Below are 15127 nucleotides of genomic sequence, written 5' to 3' on the forward strand. Positions count from 1 at the left end.
TTATTAAATACAATATAATAATAGGTAAACAGTGGCACATGTTACAAAGGTCTGTTTTGCTAGTCAAAGTTAGTGAGAACAATTTAGAATATTTAAGTTTCATCAACCACCACAAACCTGAGAGGCATATTAGACTGACACAGACACAAAGAAGGAACTTGCTGGTCCTGACTGCTCAATCCTGCAAAACAAAAACAGGGTGTATCAGAATTAGAATCAGAAAGCCTTTAATAGTCCCACAATGGAGAAATTTGCAATAGCAAAATTGAAGGGGGTGAGGGTGGGGGGATCAACGAGAAAATAAAGTATTCTATGCGCAAAAGAAAATGACAGGAGACTGAAATATACAACTGCATACAAAAGTATCATAAAACGAACTGTACATAGTGCAAAGTATAAAATATATAAAAGTATAAAAAGCATATTTGATATAAATAACAGTATTGACTCCACATAAGGTGGCTGTGCTATTTAAAATGAATGAGACTAGTTTTTCACGTGTTTATTAAGAAGCCTGCTTGATTCATTGTATTTCATTGACAGAGCACTGGAGAGTCGAATTTGAATCAACTGCTTCAAATTTTAAAAATACGATGAAGCTAACCAATAAGAAACACGAAATAAATTACGGTGTCAAAAAGATTATATAAAAAATCGTCATCCAACAAATAAAGAACAAATCCACATCTCGCTTAGTTTTATGTTGTGCAAATAAATGTGCCCTTATTAACGACGGGGACATTTCGATTAAGAGTTGCGAATAACTGTGCGGGGTTATGGCCCGATAGCCAACATGGCTTTTGTAGTATAGGCCACACTGCCACATGACGTCACGGCAGTTCCTCCGACACAACAGCTTTGGATCCTCCGTTGCTGCCTCAAGTAAACCTCCGATGTCCAAATGACGTCTGATCTATCTGTAATTTAAAGTTAAGAACGTACGAAAGTTCGCCGACGTCACTCACAACCACAAGAAACTCACAAATTTAACACATACGCTTGTTTCCTTCCACCTCCAGCCAACAGGGGACGCTCTGCGCACAAGTACACCCCCATTTCAACTCTTGAAAAACCCACAATGTAATAAACAACGAGCACATTTTACGTTCATTATTGGACATGTTTCCCCAACTCTTCCGACTGCTGTGAGGCAGTTCTAGCGAGATGAACGCCATTTGGTTGGAGTTACATACATGTGACACATCTGACAAGTGGGCAACAAACTAACAGGTGTCATTTTCCTTCCCCCCCCCTCCTCTTCCCCCCTCGCCTACCACCAGCGGACTTAACTTGCCCTGTCGGAGTCGCACTTGGCACATTCACGTCATCTCCCTCTACTCACGTTCTTAGCTCCCAAGTGCCTTTTCCCCCCTACCCCGTTTTATTTGGAATTCGTCTAATTCGATTAACTTCATCCAACATGCATTCGGCTCAAAAAGACACTACCTTCACTAAGATCTTCGTGGGAGGTCTCCCCTACCACACTACCGACTCGAGTCTCAGGAAGTACTTCGAGGTGTTCGGGGACATCGAAGAGGCTGTGGTCATCACAGATCGCCAGACGGGAAAGTCCAGAGGTTATGGATTTGTAAGTGATCACTCCAAAAAAGAAAGACAATAAAAAGTTGGCGTTTTGCAATGTTCTTGTAGCACGTGCGACAAGCGGTGTTGCTGGGCAATATGTGGCTTGTTGACATGTGTCAAATGAATTGGAGCAGAATGCTTACTCACAGTGCACTGAGCAGAATTATAGATACTCGTGTAAAACAATATACAATTTGAAATAAAAGTCAAGGGAAAGGGGGGACATATTGTAAGTATGATGGTATTTTTTACTGTTAGTTTCAGCTCTGAAAATATTGATACTGTTGAATAGTTTCTCAATTTTGCTCTTCGTAGTTTGAGTTAAACAAGTTCTTGAAACTATTCACAGCATAACTCCCAACTTCCAAATAAAAATATTTTCGTTTGGAGTTTTATTTGTAGAAAATTAACAATGTTGATATCTTGGCACAAGTAAAAATAAAATAATATGTTTAATCACGGCAGTTCCAACAATGTTTTAACTTACCCAAGCAAAAAAAAAAAGCTAAATTAGCCCTTGATAACAAAAGCAAAACATTTTCCCAGATCAGATGAGAGAATTTTTTAGGTGCATTTAATATTCCACACGCTACAAAAACATGCAATGAATAATCAATAGAGCTGGCAATGTAATAAAAAAATCTGAAATAAGGCATTGAATGGGGAATATTTGTTTAACATACGTTGTGTTTAAGCTACCTGGTTCACAACAGGGAGCAAAGATGTCAAATAAATCAGCCAACCTGGGTTCACCTGAATTATTTTGATGTACACCTTTATTTTTTTACATCAAGTGGTCACCTATGGAGAGTGAAAAAAATACTCAAATACAGATACCTGGAAGATGTACTCAAGTATATTATTTTTACATTACTTCACGGCTTCCACCATGTATTGGTACAGTATTGACATAGACCATAGTACAATAACACAACAACACTTATGAGAATAAACGTTATTTATTTTATTTTATTTTTTATTTTTTCCACTTCAAGACGCAAGACTGGCTGCCTTTACAGCAAGTCCTGTATTTTGTTTTTCTACTTCTTCCTTTCCTTTCCTCTTCCTTTCATAACATTGGTGCTATGAAATGTAAATTTTTCCACTACAAGACTAATAAAGGCTAATCCATTCCAAAAAGACCCATTATATAACCCATCCCTAGATTTGGAAAACACTATTTGAAGTCTTTAATAATAGAAATTCATATTGTTTGTTTCTTCTGACAGGTGACCATGGCAGACCGAGCGTCCGCTGACCGAGCTTGCAAGGACCCCAACCCAATTATAGATGGCAGGAAGGCCAATGTGAACTTGGCCTACCTAGGAGCCAAGCCTAGGGTCATACAGCCAGGTAAGAAGTGCTTATTGTTCACCCCAGCAGTTATTTATTTATTTGGCTCCTCATTTGGGGTTGTTTACACTTTTGAGTATCTCACATTAAAGGACAACCGACACCATTTTTTTTTGTTTCCTAACTGACATCAGAAAAACATTTTATAGCATCTAAAATACCCAAAACACGCTTGCCATGCTCGAGAATCAAAACAATGGCTTCGTATTCGCTTTGCTTTCTTGTTACTCATCAAGTTATGAATATGATTAAAATAGTTCTGAAGAGGAAAGCATAAATGTTCGCAATCGATTAAAGAAGTCATCCCATATCAATTCGAGCCGTCTGGACTCCAATGTAGCGTCCCAGAAAATGCACAAGATGGCGCCCAAGCTCCGTTGGAAATGGGCTGATTTGTCTGCTGCGAATTTGTGTCAACTAGTATCAAATAGTCTTGGTGCAACACAACGATTCACCATTGGATTGGATTAGATTTGCCTTTATTCGTCTCGCAGTGGAGAAATTAACATTTCACAGCAACATTGTGTTATTTATGTGTTTTCCTTCTAATTTCACCATCACCACGGATCAACACGAAGTTTTCAGATCAAACAAAGTACCCAAAATGCATTGTGTGTCGCTTTCTCGGTCAAGGGCGTTCCTGATGTGATGTCACTTCAGGAATCGTCATCAACTTGAAAACAAGACTTCCTGAATATTCAGCGCGAGTCTTAAAAGTAAAATATAGCTATATGCCGTGGAATCTTTGTAAAATGTGCTTTTTTTTGGAGTACTCGTCTATATCAGAGGTGCCAAACTCATTTATGTTCTCCGTGGAGACTATGAAACCAAAAAGGAAGTCAAGAAAATTGGATTATTTAACAATATTTTAAGTCACATTAATGAAGTTTTTGGTCACAGGAAGCCTTACAACAGCTCTCTTATATAGTCCATACGAGAACATGAAATTTTGGTAAAACATTTTAATGAAGAATCATAGCAGTTTGATTGGCTTTCGCTGGCCACGTCAAATATATGTGTTGGTCCAAATTTGGCCCGCAACTTCTAGTCTAAAGGCCACATGTTATGTTTATGAATCCATTTTTTTTTGACATTTCACATTTTATACTTATTGGATGACAAAGTTTAAAGGACAACCGACGCCTACGGACAAGTTGTGTCCATAATTTGTAAAATCACTTCAAATGACTTTTACTGGGCGTATATTACAAAGATTCCACAGCATATAGCTATATTTGATGTTTTAATACTCGCGCTGAATATTCAGGAAGTCTTGTTTTTGAGTTGATGACGATGCCTGACGTGACGTCACGTCTGAAACGCCCCTGACCGAGAAAGCGACACACAATGCATTTTGGGTACTTTGTTTGGTCTGAAAACTTCGTGTTGATCCGTGTTGATGGCGAAATTACAAGGAAAACACGTAAATAACGCGATGGTGAATCGTGTGTTGCACCAAGACTACTATTTGATACTAGTTGACACAAATTCTCAGCAGACAAAGCAGCCCATTTCCAGCAGAGCTTGGGCGTCATCTTGTGCATTTTCTGGGACGCTACATTTCAGTCCAGATTCCTCAAAATGATACAGGAATGACTTCTTTAATCGATTGCAAACATTTATGCTTTCCTCTTCAGAACTATTTGAATCATATTCATAACTGGATGAGTAACAAGAAAGCATCTTCTCTGAATCTTAAGCCATTGTTTTGATTATCGAGCAAGGCTAAGACGTCCTGGTGTGACATCACGAACAAGGGGGCGGGACCTTCTGAAACTCGCCATTTCCGGGGTCATTTTGAAGTAGTTTTGGGACACTTTAACTCATTTTTATTGCCGAGTTGCTTGTTCTGTAGCCGCAAAGGGACATAAGTCTTCTTGTGCCGGTCCCAAGCCCGGATAAATAAATATAAATAAAAAATAGCTTGGCCAAAACAAACATGTGAATCAAACCTCTGAAGATTGAGGAAACTGATTGGCTGTGGCGACCCTTTGAAGGGAAAAGCCGAAAGGAAAAGAAGTAGAAGAGTAACTCATTTTTATTGGTGTTTTGCATTTGACTAAAAATATCATACTGCGTGTTTTGGGTATTTTAGATGCTATAAAACGTTTTTCTGATGTCAGTTAGGAAACAAAAAAATGGTGTCGGTTGTCCTTTATGGTTTTTTTAATATTGAAATATTTCTAACTTTTGAACTGTCATGTTTAACTCCCATAGTGTAATTTCAGACTTTTTCATGAGTAGCGAATACTGTATTTTATACTCATGGTCCCTCAAGGTGAAATACGATGTATGCGACACGTCAAGACAAAAGTCTCGACTTTCCTCACAGTTTGTCAATTTCTTTTTCATGTCGATCGACTCGATCTCCGATTTTTATTTTTTATCTTATCTTTCATTTTTGTGTGTCTTTTCTAGGCTTTGCATTTGGCATGCCTCAAATCCACCCGGCATTCATCCAAAGACCTTATGGGTATGTTGCACAATCCACCACCCCCAACCCACCCTCACCTCGAAAACCATAACAGTCGCTTCATCGTGACATTTTTATAGTTTTTATCACCTGTTTAAACCCTGTTGAATGAGGACATTTTAGTGATGATGACTGCTCCTCTCAAGCGTTGACTGACGGATTTGAACATGTGTCCCCCCACGATACCCCCCCACCCCGTTCCCCTCTCCTTCCCCTCTGCCCCTTCCTTAGCCAACTGCCGGATTGACTTCATGTTGTTTGTGTGTGTCTCTCTCTTGATCTGACAGGGCTCAGTAACGGTTAAAATAGGAGATGATGGTTTGAGGAATAGCTGGAGTCTACTATTGGGCAGAGCACTAAAGCGTTTACCTGTAAACATTACGCAAACGAGCTGAAATGGTGATTAGATGCATGGGAGTATCTTTTTTGTTTTGTTTTGTTTTTGAGTTTTTTTTGTTGGTTTTCATAGCACATAGATTGCTGTGTGCCTTGTTTTCAGTATGATGTGGTGTTCAGCTTAACTTGTGTGCTCATTTCTACAACTATTTGGGGCTTGGGGTGTTCGTGGTTCATAATTTGAGTGAAGACGGTGTAACTCTGCAATGGGTTGAACACTTTTTGGGCCGTAGCCTGTTTATTCTGCCTCTCTTTGTGTTTTTTTTTGTTTAGTTAACATAAAACAGTAATTTCAAAACAAAAAAAAACATTCTGCTGTATAGTCAGACAGTCCCTGCTTCATCACATATTATTATTTCTACTTACTTAGCTATCTATTTGCTATCTATTTGCTATCTATTAGCTATCTCGCTATTTACTATTTATTAGCTACATAGCTAGCTAGCTATCCAATTGCTATCTATTTGCGATCTATTAGCTATCTAGCTATCAATCTATTAGCTATCTAGCTAGCTCTCTATGTAATTGCTATCTATTTGCTATCTATTAGCTATATAGCTATTTACTATTTATTAGCTATATAGCTCGCTAGCTATCCGATTGCTATCTATTTGCGATCTATTGGCTATCTAGCTATCCATTTATTTGCTATCTATTAGCTATCTAGCTATCTATCTTATTGCTATCTATTTGCTATCTAGATTGATTTTTGCTATCTCGCTAGCTAGCTATTTGCTAGCTAGCTGGCTAGCTATCTTTTTACAATTCTTTAAAAAACATTCTGCTGTATAGTCAGACAGTCCCTGCTTCATCACATTTTATTATTTCAACCTAGCTAGCTATCTAATTGCTATTTATTTGCTATCTATTAGCTATCTTGCCTGCTATTTGCTATCTATTAGCTATCTATCTAGCTAGCTATCTAATTGCTATCTATTTGCTATCTAGCTATCTATTTGCTATCTATTAGCTATCTATCTAGCTAGCTATCTATTTGCTATCTATTAGCTATCTAGCTGGCTATCTATTAGTTGTATATTAGCTAGCTAGCTAACTGTATCTGGGTGAGTGAACGCCGGCGCATGTGTCTGCCGCTGCTCACCCACAGACAAATGTATCATGTGACTGTAAAGTGACCTTGAGAGTTTTGAAAGGCGCTTATAAATGAAATGTATTATTCTTATTAATACTATAAAATGATCATGTTTTGTTGTGAACGAACAACAAAAAAAAAAGGATTCTGATAAGAGCTCCCCATTGGATTCCCTCCAACAAAACAAACCCTTAGCCTGCATGTGGGAGTTTTGTTTCCTCTCAATTAACCCGTCACTTTGAATTTTGAGTTGTACACGTACAATAGCGAGTATAAAATAACCCCACCCCCCCTTGCACCCCCAACTATAGACCTCTGTAAGTCAACAGACAAATGTTTCTGGGCCACAGACACGAGAGCCAAGCGTGCCTCGCAGGCAGCAGCTGTCCCCCCCTTTGCTACAATGATCTGTACGCCCCTCTCAAATTCGGATGGAAAATAGGAGCGCTGCTGTTAATAATGTATGGCAAAGGCATCGGCGCTCAGCTGTGGATAACAGGTGGAAGCCTTTTGGTCCCATGTTGCAGATTACCCGTGTGTCCTGGTGACTTACAAAGCACCTTTATTTAGCTCTCCAATGGAAGAACTGCAAAAAAATAAAAATGGCATCAAAGCAAGGACGGGCTCCTTTTAAAAGCTTTCTTACTTAAACAAAGTTATGGTGTCGAGTGAGGAATAGGCCACGTCAGTAGATAAGGTGAAATGTATGTTTATGTAAAATGGTTTCTGGTAGTGGCGGTATCTCGATGAAAAGGTTTCTTCATGTGTACTTCTTTGAAGGTGTCGGACGTGTCGCTTCTCATCCGAAAAGCTTTGTCAGCAAACTAATTTTTTTGCTGGTAGCTCTGGCCACATTGTAGTTTCCTCTTGAAGCGCATTATGAATTTGGGGAAGCCATTAGAAAGTTTAATACCCTCCTCGTATTATACATAGGGGGCACAACAAATTAACTCATTCACTGCCAGATGATTTGCAAAAAAATGTCCACTACAGTGCCAGGGTTTTTGTCATTTTCACTCAAATTGCAGGACCCGCAGAGTTTTAGGACAACATAAACATTCAATGCCGCGTAAGAAACCTGAAACTTTCTTCTATCATCAGGAAAAAAAACATTAATTCCTAAATTGTATGGATCTGGAGTTAGCTGATCTTGAAATGGGGGCGGCTGTACAAAAGGCAAATGCTGCCCCCTTGTGGAAGGGAAGAACATTTTCGGATGTCTTACCAGTGCTTTACCAGAGCCCCCCCCCCCCCCCCCCCCCCTGCAAGAAAAACCAAAACACGAACAAATTCAGGAATGGTGCTCCACGTCATACTTTTCAATTCCCAATAAATTCGGAAATGGCAGTGAATGAGTTAATGAATATCTAGTTTTTAAATTTGCAGTCAAAAATAATGATTATGATTGTGGTTTTACATACGGCAATTTAAAATTTGGGTTCAGACTTTAGCAAATTTCACAAGTTTGATTTGCTTTCGCGGGCCGAAATAAAAGATGTGGCGGGCCACATTTGCGTCCCGGGCCTCAGCTTTGACACCCATCTTCTAATGCATTCAGGAAAACAGACAACTTATACTTTCTGACTTTTGACAAATAATGCTTGGGGTTATTTCCCAAAATATATATATTTAGAAATAATAACTTCAATTTGTATTTTTTGTATTTGTCGGCGATATCTACATTGTTACATTGGCTTATAAATTAAATGTATTATTATTATTATTATTACCATTATTATTATGGTTATTATTATTATTATTGTTGTTGTTGTTGTTATTATTATTATCTTCTTTTCCTTTTGGATGTTCCCTTCAAGGGGTCGCCACAGCAAATCAGTGTCCTCCATCTTTAGAGGTTTTATTATTATTATTATTATTATTATTATTATTATATTATTATTATTATTATTATTATTATTATTATTATTATTATTGGGGCGATTAAGGACCAAAACAAATGTTGGGTTTGTTGTTAGCACTTACCTCTATGTAGAAAATAAAACAATTCCCTTCCAATAACCACCAATTTTTGAAATTACATAAACCAAACAGTTATTTATTGATACGAATAGCAAAATGATTATTTGCATATGTGATATTTTGTACCGGCCATGAGATTGGACGTGACAAAGTGGCACAGATGAGTGGCTACAGTTGGCGAGAGCCTAGCCAAGCCATGTGTTACTGAAAGAGATCAGTACGTCCTTTGGACATGACAAGGGCGGCAAAAAATAGACTTGCCTCCAGCCTCTCTTGTCAATCAAGTTGGTATGTGTACGTTTGTGTGTGTATGTGGGGGTGGGCTGAGTGTTGGGGGTCATATGTCCAAAAGAGGGACAAATATAACCCCTTCACACCTGCTCTTCAATATATTTTATGAGTGATAAAAAATTGATTGCAAAGCCAAATGTCTACTTGCCCCCCACCCCACCCCACAACCCCACGTCGTGATATCAGCGGAGTACAGTGGAGCCACACACACGTTTTCTGAAAGATAAGCTTTTAAGTCAACCAAAAAAAAACAAATAACCCGAACCTTCGTCGCACGTGATGTCATGCGATACGTCGTCTAATCTTGCGGCACTTTAGCTCAGTGAGCGGTGTTTTAAGGGGGGTGGGCAAGCATTTATGCCACATTTTATTTACAAAACAGGACAATAGCTTAGATTATTAGTAGATTTATTTGAAAGGCGCTTATAAATGAAATGAATTATTAGATGATCTTAAAAAAAATATTTGAACTTTACCCTTGTTTTATTTTATTTTTGCGTGTGTGTGCGCGTGTGTATTCTTTGCCCACCCCTGATCTAAAGAATGAACTTCCATGTGTTTTGCTGTTTGTTCTTTGGTTTCCAACTGCCTACCTCATCGTTTTTTGATGATGCCACCACTAAATTTTGCCAGTGATAGCGTAACATGTACTATAAGAATTTGAATTTGATTGGAGTCCTTGAAGTGCTGTTAAAGGACAACCGACGTCTCCGGACAAGTTGTGTCCGTAATTTGGAAAATGTCTTCAAATGACTTCTACTGAGCGTATTTTACAAAGATTCCACCGCATATAGCTATATTTTACGTTTTAAGACTCGCGCTGAATATTCCGGAAGTCTTGTTTTTGAGTTGGTCCGTACGTTACGTCACTGAAGGAACGCTCCTGACCGAAAAAAGGACACATTGTAGCAGTCCTTCCATCACATCAATGCATTTTGCTGTACTTTGGTCTGAAAACGTCGTGTAGGACCACAAAGAGGCAGAAGAGTGCGTCAAAGCTCCATATAAGGAATTAATCAGCCTGTGGAAACGGGCTGATTAATTCCTTACGCGACTTTGTCACCATTTTCTGCCTTTTTTGGGTGCGACTTTTCCCACCCCTGATGCCTCAAAATGACATGGAATAAATTCTTAAATCGATTGCAAACATGTATGCTTTCCTCTTCAGAACTATTTGAATCATATTCATAACTGGATGAGTAACAAGAAAGCATATTGTCTGAATCTGAAGCCATTGTTTTGATTCTCGAGCAAGGCAAGACGTCTTACCGTGACACCACGAACATGGGGGCGGGACCTTCTGAAACTGGCCACTTCCGGTTTCAAATTGAAGTACTTTTTAGACACTAAGTCATTTTTATTGGTGTTTTGCATTTGACTAAAAATATACTGCGTGTTTTGGGTATTTTAGATGCTATAAAACGTTTTTCTGATGTCAGGAAACAAAAAAGTGACGTAGGTCATCCTTTAAGTATTTTTTTTTCTTGTTTCAGCATAAATACAAGAACGGATGGGCATGTAAACTGCCATTATTATTATTATTATTGGATTGGATTGGATTGGATTGGATTGGATTTATTATTATTATTATTATTATTATTATTATTATTATTATTATTATTAGTAGTAGTAGTATTAGTAGTAGTGTTATTGTTGTTGTTAGTATTATTATGATTATGATTATTATCATTAATACTATTATTTATATTATTATTATTATTATTATTATTATTATTATTATTATTCACTGCCAATATTTGCAGCTTTTGCACTTGAATAGCTGCCCCCATTTCAAACTCATATAACTCCAGACCCATATAAATTAGGAATTAACTCTTTTTTTCTGATGAAAAAAGATAGCTCAAAGGACAACCGACATCACTTTTGTTTCCTAACTGACATCAGAAAAACGTTTTATAGCATCTAAAATACCCAAAACACGCAGTATGATATTTTTAGTCAAATGCAAAACACCAATAAAAATGACTTAAAGTGTCCAAAAACTACTTCAAATTGAACCCGGAAGTGGCCAGTTTCAGAAGGTCCCGCCCCCTTGTTCGTGGTGTCACCCCAAGACGTCTTGCCTTGCTGGAGAATCAAAACAATGGCTTCAGATTCGGAAAAGATGATTTCTTGTTACTCATCCAATTATGACTATGATTCAAATAGTTCTGAAGAGGAAAGTATAAATGTTTGCAATCGATTAAAGAAGGTCTTCCAGCTCATTTTGATGCATCTGGAGAGTAATGTGACAAACTCTTTAGTCCTCACAATACCCAAAAAAGGCAGAAGAGGGTGACAAAGCTCCGTGTAAATTGTCTGCTGGGACGTTTTGTAAGCGAACATCAAATACACTGTAGCAGTCTTGGCGCAACACACAAGGATTCACCATCGCGTTATTTATGTGTTTTCGTTCTAATTTCGCCATCAACACGGATCAACACTAAGTTTTCAGACCTAACAAAGTACCGCAAAATGCATTGAGGTGATGCAAGGTATGTCCTTTCTCGGTGAGGGGCGTTCCTTCAGTGACGTAGGGTGAGGACTTGTCACCAACTCAAAAACAAGACTTCCTGAATATTCAGCGTGAATCTTAAAACGTAAAATATAGCTATATGCGGTGGTATCTTTGTAAAATACGCTCAGTAGAAGTCATTTGAAGCGATTTTACTAATTATGGACACAACTTGTCCGGAGACGTCGGTTGTCCTATAAGGCTTGTAGAAGTATGTATAAGGTTCATATAAGTATGTTTCAGGCTTGTATAAGTAACCTGTATTGGTTTGTACTGATAAATAAACATTTAATAAAATAGTGGAAATGCTCGATAAGTATACAGTAAAGTCTTGTTATATCGATATTCTCGGGAGTCGGAAAAAATATCGATATAACCGGACTATCGATATATCCAATCCTGCGGCATGTAAATTTTCTCTTTGCGTTCATAGAAATAGTATCGTAATAAGCAGTACTATCGATATAACGAGACTTTTCTGTATGTACATGTACAATTGGAGAGAATACTAAATATGTTACTACAAAAATGTTTATGTACCGTTGTTCGTAACTCGAATGTTCGTAAGTAGGGGAGTGTTTGTATAAGTGACTCCTAGTGTGTGTGTGTGTGTGAAGTGAACATGCTGTCTTCACATGAGCATATGCAATATTTATATTTTCCCGCCAACCAATCCGCAGAACCCGTTCATGCTGAACCGTGCGGCGTAATCCAAGGTTCCGCCGTATCCTGCTCACTCAATAAAAACGGTTGCAATTCACCTTAAACTAGCCTCATCCTTCCATATTTCCATAGCAGTGACGTGGACTTGTTTGCCGTTGATTGATTTTGTTTGTGTTGAAGGACCTAACATGTGTGGGCATGCCTATACGTGTGCTGTTGGCGTGACGAATGTGGGCACAACGATGTCCCCCTTCCTTTGTTTTGACCTTGTGGTGTCGTGCGGTCGGCTCGCATTTTGTCGCCTAGGTTGTGGAGTGCGGCGTTGGGTTAATATTTAAGATTCAGGTGCTTTTGTGGGGTTTTTTTTGCTGCTTTTTTAACTTTCCTTGTCTCGGTAGGGTTTATTTTTTCCTCCCCGGTTGTTAATGAATGGATTTGCTGTGTTCTGAGGACTGGATTGATGTCTTTGTGGCACCTGCAGGATTACTCCGTTGCGGCTCACCAGTGTGCGTTTATGTCCTACAGGATCCCGGCTCACTATGTCTACCCTCAGGCTTTTGTCCAGCCCAGTATGGTGATCCCTCACGTGCAACCCTCAAGTGCCACGGCGACAGCTGCCGCGGCCGCCGCCGCCGCCACCTCGCCATACCTTGACTATACCGGAGCGGCTTACGCTCAGTATTCGGCTGCAGCTGCCACCGCCGCCGCAGCAGCTGCCGCCGCCTATGAACAGTATCCGTACGCGGCGTCCCCGGCCCCGACGGGCTATATGACCACAGCTGGCTACGGCTACACGGTCCAGCAGCCGCTCGCCACCGCGGCCACCCCGGGGGCCGCGGCGGCCGCCGCCGCCTTCAGTCAGTACCAGCCTCAGCAGCTGCAGACGGATCGCATGCAGTGAAAAAAAAAAATGGCGCGGTTGAGATGTCATCACCCCGTGCGACTTGGGATTGAGTTACTCTTACAATGAGGGTTGTCCGCACGAGTTTTTAACTTGAAAAGTGAAGGAAAAAAAATCACAGGACGTGCAAACAAATGCTGTATTTTATTCAAATTAAATCAGTATTTTTTTCGTTATTTAATATTTATAAATCGGCAAAAAAGATTTAATGTTAACAAAAGCAACAAAAGCAGACTAACTTATCTTCATTACATTTTTTTTGTGTGTGTATATATTCCAAAGTGTTCCCAAGTGCATTCATGTCTTATGATCAATTGTCTTCACCACTACTTTATTTACCAAAAATGTGTATGAAATACTTGTGAGTCACTCATGGTGCATTTTTTTTTCAGGATTTGTATTATCTGAATCTATGCAGACAGATCCCCCTCTACTTCCCCCCTTAAGTATTCAAAAAAATAAGGGATAAGTGGGCTGGGGTGAAATTTCAGGATAAACCCGGAATGCAGAAAAACTAAGATGACTCAACAATCAGAACCTTGCCATTTTTTTGGTTTACACTGGGAGACCATGTTGTAAACTGGGAGTCACAGAAAGCCATTGAAGTGTTTGTCATGGATCAAGCACCCTTTTGTGACATGACCATTTATTCAACTCTTTATTTGAAAACGAGTTATGCAAAAATGACTGAAAAATAAATAAACTGATGATATGCGCATTCCAAAGATTAGCAAAGGATGAATCGAGATCACCTTTAAAGATTTTTTTCACATTTTAAAATTCATCCTGAAAATTCACCCGAAGTCCCATTATTCCTTAACTGAGTAGCATCAATGTTTTTTTTTCATAGCGGTTAAAAAAAATAGCTGAGATCACTCATCAATTGCACATCCAGCAAGCTCAGCAAAAAAAAAACAGGTTTTTGAATGTGAATGATTTCCTAATGTGCCTTTTTAAATTATGCTATTTATCTATTTATTAAAGCTTACAATAATAAATAACTTGTTTGCGGTGTTAGGTCCGCTACAACGTTCATCAAGAGCATGCGGTGGATGTTTAAGACTGCTACAATTTGTCTAAAGAACAAAATATGAGTGCAACAGCAGCAATAATTTGTGTAGATTTGTAATGTTTATCCTGTAGACTTAAATGTCTTTTTTATGTATATAGTACAGTATTTGACTACTTTAATAAGGAAACTCATGAACTTGAAACCATTTACTGTCACCTGACACTGAATGTGAAGTGCAAAGGCATTTTGCCCTGCATTTTACAAGACACTATTTTTAAAAAAAACATAGTTGGAAATTTGTATGTAAAATAAAGGGAAACTAACAACAAAATGTTAATTATTCTGTGTATTTTTGCTATCAGGCTGCGATGAGTTTCGTATGAGTGGTAATAAAAGTACACTGAAAGACTGTTCACTGAGGAAGTTTGAGTTGTATTCCAGTAATCCCTTTATTTGTGTGGTTAATAGGGACCAGGACCACCCGCGATAGACAAAAATCTGCAAAGTATTTTATTAAATTACGTATTATATAACTAAAAATAACCCAGTGATAAAATAGAGGGGAGGGGGTGCTGGGCAGGGCTGAGAAGATGCATAGCCAATCCACGTGGCTGTAAACCATGCGATATAGTTCTGTCATTGGGTCATGTCAGTGCTGGGAACCAATCAAGCTATTGCCTGGTACAAAATCTCTGAGTCGTTTGGCATTTTATTATTCTGAAGGTTTTTTTCCCTGAAAAAAAAAAAAATCCACGATGCACTGAAATTTAAGTAAACCGCGAGGTAGCGAGGGATCACTGCACTGGGGTTTGGAGGCAATTTATAGTCTTCCAATGAATTAGTCACATTTAACGACACTCAATTTA

General features: G+C 38.7%; 1 protein-coding gene across 1 annotated transcript; it reads left to right on the forward strand.

Annotated features, from left to right (window-relative positions):
- The first annotated feature begins 1284 nt into the window (after positions 1-1284).
- On the forward strand, positions 1285-14592 carry rbm24b (RNA binding motif protein 24b). The gene is made up of 4 exons (XM_088999328.1): positions 1285-1588; positions 2814-2937; positions 5356-5410; positions 12874-14592. Exons 1-4 carry the CDS (start codon positions 1421-1423, stop codon positions 13247-13249), a joined length of 723 nt encoding a protein of 240 aa, XP_088855454.1. The 5' UTR covers positions 1285-1420; the 3' UTR covers positions 13250-14592.
- The last annotated feature ends 535 nt before the right edge of the window (positions 14593-15127 follow it).

This window comes from Hippocampus bargibanti, linkage group LG06, assembly GCF_051943395.1.
Source record: "Hippocampus bargibanti isolate YZ-2025 linkage group LG06, ASM5194339v1, whole genome shotgun sequence".
Taxonomy (NCBI): Eukaryota; Metazoa; Chordata; class Actinopteri; order Syngnathiformes; family Syngnathidae; genus Hippocampus; species Hippocampus bargibanti.